At 36.5% G+C, this 15,197-nt stretch overlaps 2 protein-coding genes across 3 annotated transcripts; both read left to right on the plus strand.

Annotated features, from left to right (window-relative positions):
* Positions 1-100: 100 nt before the first annotated feature.
* On the plus strand, positions 101-4,787 carry LOC117632448 (diphthine--ammonia ligase). Of its 2 annotated transcripts, none has more exons than XM_034365923.1 (12): positions 101-395; positions 742-813; positions 951-1,055; positions 1,204-1,429; positions 1,508-1,540; positions 1,642-1,724; positions 1,900-1,972; positions 2,290-2,635; positions 2,736-3,067; positions 3,293-3,630; positions 3,960-4,317; positions 4,405-4,787. In XM_034365923.1, the coding sequence occupies exons 3-12, from the start codon at positions 976-978 to the stop codon at positions 4,618-4,620; spliced, it is 2,085 nt and encodes a 694-aa protein (XP_034221814.1). In that variant the 5' UTR covers positions 101-395; positions 742-813; positions 951-975; the 3' UTR covers positions 4,621-4,787. The 2 variants fall into 2 exon arrangements, with proteins under 2 accessions (XP_034221814.1, XP_034221813.1); XM_034365922.1 differs by having other exon boundaries at positions 951-1,030.
* A 4,837-nt stretch (positions 4,788-9,624) lies between these two features.
* Positions 9,625-13,509, plus strand: LOC117632449 (ankyrin repeat domain-containing protein 13C-B). The gene is made up of 3 exons (XM_034365924.1): positions 9,625-10,012; positions 10,368-12,331; positions 12,882-13,509. The coding sequence occupies exons 2-3, from the start codon at positions 10,685-10,687 to the stop codon at positions 13,263-13,265; spliced, it is 2,031 nt and encodes a 676-aa protein (XP_034221815.1). The 5' UTR covers positions 9,625-10,012; positions 10,368-10,684; the 3' UTR covers positions 13,266-13,509.
* Positions 13,510-15,197: the final 1,688 nt, after the last annotated feature.

A 15,197-nucleotide genomic window follows, 5' to 3' on the forward strand; every position in this document is an offset into this window, starting at 1 on the left:
AATACAAAGTCCAAAATTTTTGGGATGAAATTCAAATGGATCCTTTATTATTATAAAATTCAGTATAATTAACTTGAGAAATAAAATGTTAAAAAAATAAACTTTTATGTAAAATTTAAACAAAAAACGAAGAGGTTTGGTTTATCTGGGTCTAAGTCCAATCCAAGTCCAAATCAGTTCACTCAACCAAGGGAGGTTTGTGCAGCTAAACGCCCAATCACACAGACGCAAAACCCTGGCCTTCCCCAAACACACAGAGAAGCTGAAACCGTAAACTTGGTGTAGCCGCCGGTGTTGATATCGCAGCAGGCAGAGATATGAAGGTGGTGGCTTTAGTAAGCGGCGGCAAAGACAGCTGTTATGCCATGATGAAGTGTATCCAATATGGCCACCAGGTTTCACCACTTCCTGTTTTGGTTCCCTTAAAAACGCAGGAACATGAAAGAAAAATTAAACTCTTCCTTTTCTTTCATGTTGTTTTCGCCTTGTATCTATTTTTCTTTTATAAAAATGCAATTTTTATTGCTTAGTTACCTACCCAAAACCTCTTGCTGAACTGAGCTTAACTATATGTTCCAACTTTAATTTTCTTTTTGTCAGAAAGGAACAAAGAATATAATAAGTTGCACCCTATCTCTTCTTTCTGTCCTCATATGTTTGCAGAAAATGAAAAAATATATATATATTTTTAAATGCCATCTTTCGGAGTTTGAAGACTCATTTGTGCTTTTTATTACTCAGATTGTTGCAGTGGCAAATTTGATGCCTGCTGATGATTCGGTGGACGAGCTTGATAGCTACATGTATCAAACTGTAAGTCTCTCTTTCCTTCAAATATTTTTTCTTCTAATATGAAGAGCTAAGTTGTGAAGATGCATTTGTCTAGTTTAAACTTTAAAGTTAAGGAAAGCTGGCAATGTGATTCTTGAGCTATTCATTACTTTCCGTAGGTTGGACACCAGATAGTTGTCAGCTATGCAGAATGCATGGGAGTTCCGTTGTTCAGAAGGCGAATCCAAGGATCCACAAGGCAAGACTTTTAAGAAGGAAATTTGGTAAAACAAATTATCTTAGATTGAGAAGTTGAAATCTCTGATATTATTGTTGACAAAGTTCCTTCCTGTAAGAATTCTTGTATCCACTTGATTGCTTGATTGTGTCAAGCATGTTTTTACTCTCCCATGGCTTTTGTGGATTATGTAGGCATCAGAAGCTTAGCTATAGAATGACTCTTGGGGATGAAGTTGAAGATATGTTTTTTTTGTTAAATGAAGTGAAAAGACAGATCCCTTCTGTCACAGGCGTATCTTCCGGTGCTATTGCATCAGACTATCAAAGGCTGCGGGTGGAAAGTGTCTGTTCTAGGTTAGGGCTTGTTTCTCTAGCATACCTGTGGAAACAAGATCAGTCATTGCTTCTTCAAGAAATGGTAATTTGTTTATTAGCAGCATGAATGCAGTCCATTAAGATAAGATTATTTTAACTCACAAATTTTTCTGCCAACCAGATAACTAATGGGATTGTGGCGATTACAGTGAAGGTAAAGTTTATTGTTGAACATTTGTTTTTTTAGTTCAAATGACTTGCATGTTTATTTTGATGTTTTTGGGGTTGGAGCCTAATACTGTTTGAATGTCATAGGTTGCTGCCATGGGGTTGGATCCCTCAAAGCACTTGGGCAAAGAAATGGCATCCTTGCAGCCCTATCTGCATAAGTTGAAAGAGTATGCCATGCTTTATTTTCTTTCTGTTTGGGTGGGGGGCGGTGGGTGATGTTGTATATTGTATATTTTCTGCCACTATGGAGATCCCACAGAACCATCAACTCACCCCAAACCCCTAAACAGAAATTTATCCAGTATCCTTCATTGTATTTGCTGATCTTCTATTCCTTGGTAGGTTGTATGGTATTAATGTGTGCGGAGAAGGAGGGGAATATGAAACGTTGACACTGGATTGCCCTCTCTTTGTTGTAAGTTCATACCATTCCTTAAAATTACAAGAATAGATTCAGTTGTACATAACAGGTGCTCAAAAATGCCCATTGTGTGCATACCAGTTTGCAGAATCTGAAATGTATTACTTAGCTTTATCCTTTGCTTGAAATTTTAGTTCTTTCCAATCAATAATGTCTGCTAATTACTGGAAGGTATTATCCCTACTTTTCTTGTATACTGTATTCTCATCACATTTTGGAAGTTCAAATTTAGGTCACTTGTTGCATTTTACAAAGTTTTGGAGATTTTAATTTTTATATCATTGCCTTCTACAAAATTTTGAAATTTACAGAACGCTCGAATCATGCTGGATGAGTTTCAAGTTATACTGCACTCATCAGATTCCATAGCTCCAGTTGGGGTGCTTCATCCCCTGGCTTTTCATTTGGAAAATAAGGCACAATCCTGTTCTTTGGGAAGCAGTGACAAAACCCATGAGATGTATCATGAGAAGAAGGGTTTTGTATGTGAAGTGCAAGGAGACCATCCCCAAGGATGTGATGCTGCATGCCAGGATGATGCCCTAGTTAACAATTTGGTTGAACTTGCTGAACATAAACTTCACATTTCAAGAACACAAAAGGGTGATACGTTTTCTATTTGTTCCCGGTTGCAAGATTCATGTACAACTTCCCCAGGTAAACAGTAAATGAAATATACTTCTGCAGTTGTATTCCCTGCCAAAGTATTGCCCTTCAGATAGTATGATTACAATTTACTAGTGTTTTTAATATACAGGTTTGCAAGAAGATCTGGAGGCTATTTTAAAGAAAATTGAATCACTACTTGTAGAAAATGGTTTTGGTTGGGAAAATGTTCTGTATATTCATCTTTATATTGCTGATATGAATGAGTTTGCTACAGCAAATGATACATATGTGAGATATATAACTCAGGAAAAGTGTCCTTTTGGAGTTCCATCCCGCAGTACAATTGAACTGCCTTTGTTGCAAGTGGGTTTAGGTAGTGCTTACATGGAAGTTTTTGTGGCAAATGACCATACCAAAAGAGTTCTACATGTACAAAGTATATCTTGTTGGGCACCCAGTTGTATTGGACCATATAGCCAGGTAAAAACATATGTCATCAATAAGTTTCAGTCAACGAAAACAAGATTCCGTATTGGCTTGGATGTGAGACTTGCCTTGCTCAGTGTTTCCCATTTGAGCACCTTTCCTTATACTTTTATTTTAAAATGAAAAACAATAGTTTAGCATATTTTCGTGATACAAAACTCCATTAATTTTAAAAATGTGGTTGATTTTTTAATTTCAATCAATTTTGTTTGCTTCCAGGCAACTTTGCATAAGGAGATACTTCACATGGCTGGACAGTTGGGACTCAACCCTCCCACAATGACATTATGCCAAGGAGGCGCCATTGATGAGCTGGAAAAAGCCCTTGAAAACAGTGAAGCAGTGGCTAAATGCTTTAACTGTTCAGTATCTACTTCAGCTATTGCCTTCGTCATTTACTGTTCAACAAAAATTCCATCAACAGAGAGATTTAAAATCCAGGACAAGCAGGATGCGTTCCTTAAACAAACAAGGGTCTTCAATTTGGATAAAGGAACCAATTCTGAAGCATTTGATCCCATTTTTCTATATGTCCTTGTCCCTGATCTGCCAAAAGGGTATTGTTCTGTCTCCATGTTGGGCCCTTCTTCTTCATATTATGCACTCGGAAGAAAATCTATATGCTTCTTGCTCCTCATTTGGTTTGATTTTATTTCATCATGATTGTGGGATCCTTCTTTCAACAATTCTTGCACATATCTGTATATTTAAGTTTTACCAATTAAAATCCCTTAACTTCTAAAAAATAAAGAAAATGCCTTAAATTGCACCTGTCAATTCTTACAAAATGCTAATGATAGATTGCTTTAGTAATTCTGCTGTACCTGACGACCTGAAATATGGATGAAATTTATAATCAGGTTCCATTCTCTTTCTGCCATTGCAGGGCCCTTGTAGAAGTTAAACCCATTCTGTTTGTTGCAGACGATATTGAAGAACCAACTGGAGATGTGAAAGAGCAATCTTGCTCAAGCACTCCTGGTTACTGGGGTTTTCAGCATGCAGAGTGGCATGATTCTTGTTTTCAGAAATGTGTTGTTCCTGGAAAATTATGTACAGTCATTTTGTCTGTCAATAGTGAACCTGCTGCGACCATCTGTCATGACCATCTAGTTGGTAACAAGAACAAAGGGGATAATCAAAATTCTCTCACAGAGTGGCAGATGGATAGAGTATTAAGATTTTGCATATATCTTCTTGATAAAATTATCACGGAGAGCGGTTTCTCTTGGGATGACACAATGGTTTGTTTCTTGTCTAGGTACTCCTTTGTTTTCTGTTTTTTACGTTTTCATTACTATTATTCTCATTGTGTGTCGTTCCTTGCATAGTATTTGAGGTTCTACTTTCCAATAAGTCTTCAAGTGCCCGCAAATGCACTCTCACTCATGTTCACCAATGCATTCGATGAACTTGCTGCAATGGGTCGGATAATCAAGACTGGCAAGGAACCCATCTTCAACCTTGTTCCCGTCTTAGGTGCCGGGAGGTCTTCAGCATCCATGGATGATATAATCACCTGTGAACTTTTAGCTCGGAAGTCCTGAGTTTCATTGCCTCATGTAAGGGTGAAGATCCATTGATTTTCTATCTGGTGTTGGGTGTAAATGCTGAACTATTATTTGTAATGGGATAAGATAAAATCATGTGATATTTAGTCATATACCCATTCTTAGCACTAATTATATAAATAAACTCTACACCATTTAATTTCTATAAACAAACCAAAAAAAAAAAAAAAACTCAAAAAATGACAGTTGGACTTATTGAATTTAATTTTGATTATTCAATTACTTTGATGTCCTATTTAGTGTTTTAGGCTTTTTTAAGAGGTTTTAGGGTTGAGCTTGTTTTAAGAAATCGATTGTAGTTTTGTAATTTATAAGAAGTTAAAAGCCTCTTTGTTATATTGTAAATGTGTTTTAGGTGTATTTTTAAAGTTCATTTCATATATAGGTTTTTTTATAATTTGAGCCCCTACATTGAGTATAATAGTGAATCTCCCTAAAATCATCTGATTTAAGCCAATCGACTTTAGGCCATTTTAACTTAGAAAGATTCATAAAGCAAAATTTGAATGGATCCATATTGGATCCGAATATCTAATGGGGTCGGGTCGCAAAAGAACCGGAACCATAAAAATGTATGTAACATTTGAACTTACGAAAATGTACACTTTTGGAGTGATGTGATTTTGGGTTGGGAGGCTGAATTGGGCTGAGCTGAAAAATCTGAGTGTAGGGTTTACTTTGAGTTGAGCTAGTTACCCAAGGAGGTACCAACATCAAAACAGTGAGTCCAGAATTACAGCATGTGTGCCGTGTACTACACATTACACGTGGCTTGTCCTGAACTGCAAATGGACCAAGTCAGTTGGCGAATTTTCCGACAGTAAGACAACCGACCTTGGGGTCATTCCGTGAATATTGTAAAAGACTCCAATAATCCAAGATACGACCCTCAGTGTATAAGTTCAAGTTCATCTATAAGTTCGTTCACAGTCAGATAAAAATTTCCAAGTCATAGAATTATTGTTCAAAAATAATAATATGATTAAAAATGTACGAAAGTAGGAGAAGAGAGAAATCAGATTGTGATGTCTCAAATGTGAGTGGTGTTGTGTGTGTAAAATAAGAAACAACAAACCCACCAAACACAACCTCATTAGTCATTTCTTAATTTCTGCTGTCTGCTGGCTGCTGCTCATTCTCATGCATAAAAATTGGAGGGGTTGGACAAGAAATGGGGTGAGCTTCAAATCAGGACATAATGGTTGATAAAAGGCAAGCACCGAACCGAATAGGGCTGAAAATAATGGGGTTGGTGAATTAGACAAAATCCTTTAATTAATCATGTGTAATGTTTCAGGTTTGGCTTATTTCCAACCAAAGACCCCGACTAATGTGATGCCTAATGTCTTATCATTCTTAAAATAAAATAAAATCTTGAGCGGCAATCTCTCTCTCTCTCTCTCTCTCTCTCTCTCTCTCTCTCTCTCTCATATATGATTGGCTTGGCTTGACACTTAACACCCAACCCCCGCACCCCACCACCCCAATTGATGGTATGCGCTACAGCCTCTTAATTAGTTATCTGTAATTATCAGTATGCTCTTGCAATTCGTTTCAGTTTTGCACCCAACAGATATATTATATATACACCAACCAGACAGAAAAAAATGCATAACTAATTCGATTCACAAATTTTACCTAATTAATTTGGAATTAAAAATATATATATTTTCATCATATTTTTACCAATGCCAACCTATGAAATATTTGAGGTGCTTTTTTGATCATATAGCTAGCAAAAGACTGAAAATCAAAGGAGAGAAAATAGATGATCATTTTTTTTCTTTTTCTTTTGTGACAAACAACAATTATGGGTGGCTAGCTTCTTACCATACGTAGAAGGGTGGTTGTCATCATCATAGCCTCATTTCATCATACCCTGCTCCTCCTCCTATATGCATGCTTTTTAATTAATTTTAATTCAATTCTATATATAAATCTTGCAGGGTGGAGGGACAGAGATGCGATCAAATCAGCAAATTCTTTCAGTTGTGTGTTTTAGATATATATATATATATATATATATATATATATATGGGCAAGTGTGGGGGCTTTCATTCTGAAAAAGCAAAAAGAAAAGGGCTTTAGATTTAGTTAATTATAAATTTATAAGCGAATAGCCATAGCCACACATGCATGCGTGAGGGGAGGGGACCATGGACACCATGCATGGCCTGGTTTTGTGTTGTGACTCGTGAGGGCAAAGCCAAGAAAAAAAGAAGCGCGCTAGTTCAGAAGAAGCATAAAGAGCAACTTACAAGTTACAAGCATATATATATTTACTCGTACGGCCTGTGTGCTGTGCTGTGATGTGGCCTCTCCTCTCCTCAGATATATCTATATATTATTATATATGGTCCCCGAGGGCCAATGCCTCATTAATAAAATACAAAATACAAAAAACAAGAAAAAAAATTTAAGGATTTGAAATCAGAAAGAACAGCTTTTGTTAAAAGAGAGGAATGAAAGATAAGTAGAATAACATCAAGTACACATGAGGCACAACACAATTTCACAAAGAAGAAAGTGGTCAACGTTGTTCTTGTTATCCGTTTAGTAGCCCTAGCCTGTATTGATAGTGAATGTGAAATGAAATTCTATTCACTTTCATACGTACATGTAATGTATATTGATTCTAAAATTCTAAGTATTCCATTCATTCTTGCATACAAGCGAAGCGATGTTTGTGTAATATTAAACTCATACGTAACATGACGGTCACATAAAGTAAATTAAACAGAGTATAAATTAGTTAAAACTATACTTAAGTACATATAATATTGGCAAACTTAAGTATACATGAAGAATTCATTTATCTAAGTATTACCCTTAACTACACTTTGTTTTAGAATTTAAAATACAGAAAGAAACCAATTAAAACTACTTAGTACGATTGGGATAAATTCAAAATTGAAAACATAAATTGGGTTTAATCATCGCATTTGTTGTCGTTGATATAAGTTCTTTGACTTTTCTGCCAAATTGGATTATATTCCTTTTTTTGGTCTTTTCTGATGTAGATCTGTTGTTTTTTTTTTTTTAAAATTATATAGTTGTTCCTATTATACCCCTGAAGTATAAATCGTGTAAAAATTAATTTATAGGACCATAATTACGAGATCTACAATAATTATGTAGATATATTATTATTATTATATACTCTTGTAGATATATTATCTCATGGTGTAAGTATGTATATTGTCCTCTTGCCTATTGCATAGGTATATATGTATTTTTTTTTCTTCATATTTTTGACAATGTGTAATAGTATTTTATGTACCTTTTTTTTAATAGGTAGTCTTCCAATTTATGTTCATAACTTATAGGTAACATGATTTATCATTAAATTTTTTTCGTTGCTAATAATAACACTATTTACTTGTATGTCAAGTGCATAATTTCATGTAGGTGCTTCTTGATTGTTATAATATTTTGGTCTTTGCTTATCATTGATTAAATTAGATAAAAATACCAGCCAATCAAATTTAACGTGAGGATTGGATTAGAGGCTCCTAATGCAATCTCTCAGCAACTGTCGATGGTCCTTTCTTTCTTTAGAGGATACAATTATAAATTTTATAATTTCTATAGTTTTGTTTGAACAATCTCCACCATCATCTTTTTTGCAATTTCTTTATGTTTGGAATAAGTTGCAGAGATTTTTTGGGTTCTCTGTGTAGTTTTCACCTCTCCTTTTGTGAGAGTTTTTCATCTCTTCTTTGTGAGAGTTTTTCATCTCTCCTTGGTGAGAGTTTTATTTATATTGTTATGGCTTGGTTTTTTCAAGCTTTATCTTTTTTTTATTATTCTAAGTTTGCAATCTTAGTTGGGATGCCTATGCCAGAATTTCTTCTATCTTGCCTGATCGTTGGTGGAGACATACCTGATTTTCTTAATTTTGATATTAGACCGCTCAGTTATTGTAATGGCTCTTTTGTGGCTAGTTTGTATTGGCCCTTTGTGGCTAGTGGTTTTTTTGGCTAAATTATAAATGGAATCATAGAATTTCTCAACCAAAAAAAAAAAAAAAAAAAAATTCCCTAAACTTGTTGCCTTATTAATTTTATTCCCTTGCTATTAAGTATAAGTACATCGTTATAAATTATAATAATGTGGCACAATTTATGGCGAAACTTTGTAATTAATTTCCTTACGAAATAAATATTAATAATCACACCGTACATCCAATCGGTTCATTGCATGATACGATAATTAAAAAAAAACTATGTTATGATTAATAGATGTAGATTGGTTTCTGATCTTAACAATCCTTGATTTACAATCCAAACCATCCGGTAGAAACTAGAAAGTCCAAAGTTATAAGGTATGTATTTATGAATTTTACTAACTCAATAATAGACCTTGAAAAAGACACCAAAAACACACAAATTAATTGGATTGTCAAGTAAGGATTCATGATGAATAGAGCGGTTTGTGTTATAGAGTAATAATCAAGCAATTTATCTAATTTAATATCTATATATATATAAAGCAAAATGTTGAGAATGATAAAACATTCAAAATATCAGAAAATGCCCTTGATTAATGTACACATAATATGGTAAATTCACACTTTTTCATATATTTTTTTTAAAAAAATCAGATAATAGATCCTATTTTTATGGAATACAACTACCTATAATTATTTTTAATTTTTTTAAAAAAATATAAAAACAAATTCTCTCTGCACAAAACCGCGTACGAATAGGCTAGTATAAAAGAAGGAAGCTTTTGTTGATACTTTTTACCTTTTTTCTTCTTCTTATTTAGGAAAGAAGAGAAACAACTTTTCTCCTAGTTGTGGGGCTAACCACTTTTATAACTAAATGAGAAAAATAAAATAAAAAGTGAAAAAAACTGATAACGTGAGATGGTTGTTTTCGGTCCCGGATTATTGATAGGGAAACTGGAGTTGGTAAATTGTAATAATTTATTACCATACCAAAACAAGAAAATTGCCGGGGATGGCGAGGAAGTAATTTAGTGCCAAAAGGAAGGCAAAAGTGTAATGGCGCTCTAAAACTGTGACAGAGAAAAAGCAAAAGTGAAGAGACTCAACCTGGAAATACAGAGAGAGATCTGAGGTGGGGGACTGAGTCAGGGACCGAGTCGGGTCACGTCCTCTGCAGTTGTGCTTTCAAGGCTAATAATACTGTGGGAACCAGAAGAAGAAGGATAATAAGATCACGACTGTTAGATCCCGTATCTGAAAACCCACACCAACCGTCCGATTAACTTCCATCTCTCTACCCCTATCCCTCTCTGTCCTTCTACAGCTCAATTTGGAGCCCACCACAGATAAACAACCAGAGGCAACAACAGAGAGCTTAGCTTCACTTGAAACCCAATCCATTTTTTGCTTTCCCAGGTATTTTCTTGCTTTTTTGTTCCATTTTTGGAGAGCGAAGGAGAATCATTTTCTGTTTGGTTGCTCGGAGACTGAAATATAAAATAAATGAAACTGAAATTCTGATTCTTTTTAGGTGTTATTTGGGAAAAAAAATGTAGATAATTAAGTTTAGCTATGGTAATAAGTTGTTTCATATTCGTTAGATACAGAGTATATATAAATGAATTGTTTTGTTATACAATTTTCGGCAACCAAGAGAAAGTAATGATTTTTAATTTGGGTTATTGGTGCATAAATCTGTGCTTCATTTGTACAAGGTCGCTCGCTGGTCTGAGCTTATTTTGTTTATATCTCTTGTTTCTTTCTTTTACAGATTTGAGGCTGTCTCGTAGCTTCTATATACTATGATGGAGCTCAAGATCCATAGCCGGGATTCGAAGATTGAGCTGCAAAAATGCTTAAAGCTTTGGCAAAGGTGAGATAATTAAGTCTGATTTGATTCCGAAGCGGATTATCCGGACTCAGTTCTTATTGAGTCTTCTGGATTGGGAATCCATGGGGCTAAACACTAGTAAAAAGAATCCTAAGTTGGTAGATTTTGTTGGTGTGAAACCCTAGGCATCGTTTGTGGTTCTTGGAAGTGGAAACTTGAAGATATGAGAACAATTGTTTTCAGTTTTACTTCCAAAAATGAAAAATGAAAGCAACATTAGCTTCGGAACTGAGAGAACAGTAAAATCCATAGAATCAATGGAAGATTTTTCAAAATATTCCCACAGTCCAGCTCATTTGGCGGTTGCACGACGTGACTGTGCCTCCCTCAGGCGCATTATCTCTACTCTCCCTCGGCTTTCCAAGGCCAGTGAAGTAAGCACTGAAGCCGAATCTCATGAGGCTGAGCTCCGAGCTGATGCTGTCTCAGCTGTCATTGATCGCCGAGATGTTCCTGGTCGTGAGACTCCTCTTCATCTAGCAGTGCGTCTCCGTGACCCAACCTCAGCTGAGATTCTGATGGCGGCTGGTGCTGATTGGAGTCTTCAAAACGAGAATGGTTGGAGTGCTCTCCAAGAAGCCGTCTGCACTAGAGAGGAAGCAATTGCTATGATTATTGCGCGTCACTACCAGCCCCTTGCTTGGGCTAAATGGTGTCGTAGACTTCCCCGTATTGTTGCCTCTACGGCCCGTATTCGTGATTTTTACATGGAGATAAGTTTTCACTTTGAGAGCTCAGTCATCCCGTTTATTGGTCGAATTGCCCCATCGGATACTTACCGCATTTGGAAGCGTGGTTCTAATCTTCGAGCTGACATGACCCTTGCTGGCTTTGATGGGTTTCGAATTCAAAGGTCTGATCAAACATTTCTGTTTCTTGGAGAGGGGTACTCTTCAGAGGATGGTAATGTGAATTTGGCACCTGGTTCTTTGATTGTTCTTGCACATAAGGAGAAAGAAATCACAAATGCTTTGGAAGGAGCTGGTGCCCAACCAACCGAAGCTGAAGTTGCCCATGAAGTGGCCTTGATGTCACAGACAAATATGTATAGGCCAGGCATTGATGTTACTCAGGCTGAGCTTGTTCCCCATTTAAATTGGAGGCGACAAGAGAGGACCGAGATGGTTGGAAATTGGAAGGCCAAAGTTTATGATATGCTTCACGTGATGGTTAGTGTGAAGTCAAGGCGGGTTCCTGGTGCTATGACCGATGAGGAGCTCTTTGCAGTGGACGATGAAGAAAGGGTGGCAAATGGGGGTGATAATGATGAATATGATGATGTATTGACTGCTGAGGAAAAAATGCAGTTGGATTCTGCACTTCGAGGGAACTCAGATGGTGCTTGTGAGGATGAGGAAAATGGGGTCTCTGACTGCCATGAAAATGGTTTGGGAGGATCCTATGAGAATTGTGAATCCAACGGTGTTGTTAAGGAGAAGAAGAGTTGGTTTGGTTGGAACAAGAAAAGTTCAAAGGGAAATGATGATTCTGAAGATCCAAAGATTTTGAAGAAGTTCTCAAAGTTGGCCCCAGAAGGTGGCAACCAGAAATCACTTGATCATCAAAAACCTTCATCTGAATTTCCTAGAGATGATATTGCAGATGCCAAGAAAGGAAAAGATAAAAACAGTAAGAAGAAAAAGAAGAAAGTGGCCAGTGATGCTAAGCATGAGAGTGAGTACAAAAAGGGTCTGAGACCTGTCTTGTGGTTGACACCAGATTTCCCTTTGAAAACAGATGAGCTTCTTCCTTTACTAGACATCTTAGCAAACAAGGTCAAGGCTATAAGGAGACTCAGGGAGCTTTTGACTACTAAACTTCCCCATGGCACTTTTCCTGTCAAGGTAATCCAAAAGTTTTAGCTTTATAGACTATTGTTTCAATCTATTTTCCACTGTTTGTTTATGCAGTTTTGTTGTTGATTAGATCATGCTATCCACTTTCTATAATAAATCACCTCTTTTAATAAATAAATAAATAAATAAATTTCTATAATAAATCACCGGATAACATTTTTGTTTCATAAACCAGTAAAAGTTTTCATGAGTTTAGGAATAAGATTCAAAGGCTAATGAATATATTGTTATAGTTGGTAGTGGCCCAAAGCTTCTAAATGATAATTTGGATACTGAACCTTGATTTGTGCCTTATTGTTGGTTGGGAATGGTCCATTTTCAAGTCATATTTGGTCGACTATTGTGTTTGGCAGGTACTGTGCTTTTTAATAAATCGCACCAGAAAAGAAAAAAATTGTCCTGAAACAAGTCCCTTCAAACTGATATTGCATGACTAATCTTTCTTTCTCAGGGTTCAATTTTAATCGAAAGAGTTGCATCATGTTAATCTTTCTTCAGCCTTTGAATGTCAACCTAATATTGCATTTCCCTACTACAGGTTGCTATCCCAATCGTCCCAACAATACGAGTTCTTGTAACTTTTACGAAATTTGAGGAGCTTCAGCCATTGGAGGAGTTTTCAACCCCTCTCTCCAGTCCAGCACATTTTCAGGATGCAAAGTCAAAGGAATCAGAAGGATCCTCATCATGGATATCATGGGTAAGAGGGGGTCGTGGTGGGCAATCAAGTGACAGCGATAGCCACCGATATAAGGATGAGATTGACCCTTTCCTCATACCATTGGACTATACCTGGGTTGATGCCAATGAGAAAAAACGCCGCATGAAAGCCAAGAAAGCTAAGAGCAAGAAACACAGGAAACATGCAACAGCCAAGGCTAGTGATGGGGGACATCAGGCAAGTGAGGATATCGAAGAATAGTTTTGCATAAATTACAGTCACTTTGCCTCTAAGAGGGGATTTGGTGGGACAAAAATGAGGTAAAGCCCATTCTTGTGCACTCCTGACCTATATTCTTCACTTTGGATTCTATCGTGGAAGTGTTACCAGATACATTTTAGGCCCTTAATTGTTGATTTAGAAGAAGGGATATCTTCTTCAATTGTTGTATTGTTATGTGCTGTGAAATCGGAGAGGAACCGACTTGTCTTTTTCTAATAGCTTCTCACATTCTAATTTATCGTTCACATCAATCTTTGTATCCAAGTTGTTTTTTGTCAAGTTCACATTTTTGTGGTTGGTAATCTCCACATGCGCTTGTCATTGGAGCTAAGACTAGCTGTTTTGGTTCTGCATGGTTTGTACTTCTAATAATTTACATGAAAATGATTTAATTTTCACAAGATAATAACAACCAAGTTCGGTTTTTTCAGAACTTATGCTACTTATTGCACCTGCCAAAATGTATTACTATTAACCTTTCCCTCACGTTAGAACGACTTCTGCCTGACCTGACCTGTCTTAGAAAACTGAGATTTGGGTAAACATTTTGCAAAAGAGATTTGGGTTTACATCAAATTAGAGAGAGAGAGCAGGAACATAGAGGAAGGCCACCGACCCCCTGGTCTACCGTGGCTGGCAGTGTACGGAGTTGGGATGATTTCATCTTCTTTTTTTCAATTTTCGAAAAATCACAAGGCAGTAGGCGGGCGGCAGGGAGCAGCCTAGCGCCTAGAAGAGTAATCGGGGCCCCTAGGCCTTTTTTAAAAAATAATTGTATTATAAATTATAAAATTTAGGCAAAAAGTCATTTTTGGTCCCTGTGGTTTACCACTTTTACCACTAAGGTCCATGTGGTTTTAATTTCGTCACTTTCGTCCATGTGGTTTCAATTTGATGCATTTAAGGACAATTCCCAATTTCTGATACTTATTGAGGGGCATTTTAGTCCAAACTTGCAGCCCCTCCCCAACCACTTCCATCGCCCCTAGCCCTCCAAAAACTCCTCCCTGTTGTAAACATTGACAATCCCACTGTCTAAATTAGCAACAAACAATGCTCCTTGGAAGAAAGGTACCATTATACAACCTTCATTAATAATTTTTTTAGAGATTATGTTGAATTACATAATAAGAAACTATCAAAGCTTGTGACACTGGCACAAGGTGCAGTAAGAGCTGCAATTGATGATGCTGTTGTAATCCTATGCTATTTTTATGAAGCTTACAAAAGGCCGAAGTAGACTTGCTCTGGCTACCTTGTTTTTCTTTTTTGGCTGGAGATTACCTTCATCCCTTATGAAGAAATGAGATGAATTATGATTATAATTGTGAGTTTTTCTTTGGGTTAAAAACAAAAACAAAAAAAGGAAATGTATCTCCCTTGTGTAATCCTAAGACCCGCTCGATTATGATTTTGTTAGTTGATGTTTATGTATAGATGGCCATAATTTTTATCAACAAAAATTCAAATGGAGCATTGTTTGTTGATGGTTTACAACCGAGATAAGTTTTTAGAGGGGCTGCTGGGTGGCTGTAGGGTGGTTGGGGAGGTGCTACAACTTTGGACCGAAATGCCCCTCAATAAGTATCAGAAATTGGGAATTGTCCTTAAATTGGTTCAAATTGAAACCATAGGGACAAAATTGATGAAATTGAAACCATAGAGACCTTAGTGGTAAAAGTGGTAAACCACAGGGACCTAAAATGACTTTTTACCTAAAATTTATACCAAAATTAATTTAAAAAATGTATATATGTACACAATTAGGTTATGTTTTATGGGCCCAAGCTCATAAGAGAACCTTGTTAAAATACCAACCCCTAAGTGAAACACAGCGTTGCACTAATCCTATCTTCACCATTTTTGGACGAACTCTATCCTCACTTCTCACTCATCTATCCACCTCCCATC

This window comes from Prunus dulcis, chromosome 6, assembly GCF_902201215.1.
Source record: "Prunus dulcis chromosome 6, ALMONDv2, whole genome shotgun sequence".
Classification (NCBI taxonomy): domain Eukaryota; kingdom Viridiplantae; phylum Streptophyta; class Magnoliopsida; order Rosales; family Rosaceae; genus Prunus; species Prunus dulcis.

What these genes read in the sequence shown, in the direction of transcription:
- LOC117632449 (XM_034365924.1), top strand. Translation starts at nt 10,685, where the DNA reads ATGAAAAATGAAAGCAACATTAGCTTCGGAACTGAGAGAACAGTAAAA. An exon ending in ATGGCACTTTTCCTGTCAAG is followed by an intron (nt 12,332 to 12,881) that starts GTAATCCAAAAG and finishes TCCCTACTACAG; the next exon opens with GTTGCTATCCCAATCGTCCC.
- LOC117632448 (XM_034365922.1), top strand. Translation starts at nt 318, where the DNA reads ATGAAGGTGGTGGCTTTAGTAAGCGGCGGCAAAGACAGCTGTTATGCC. An exon ending in CATTGCTTCTTCAAGAAATG is followed by an intron (nt 1,430 to 1,507) that starts GTAATTTGTTTA and finishes TCTGCCAACCAG; the next exon opens with ATAACTAATGGGATTGTGGC. An exon ending in TATCTGCATAAGTTGAAAGA is followed by an intron (nt 1,725 to 1,899) that starts GTATGCCATGCT and finishes ATTCCTTGGTAG; the next exon opens with GTTGTATGGTATTAATGTGT.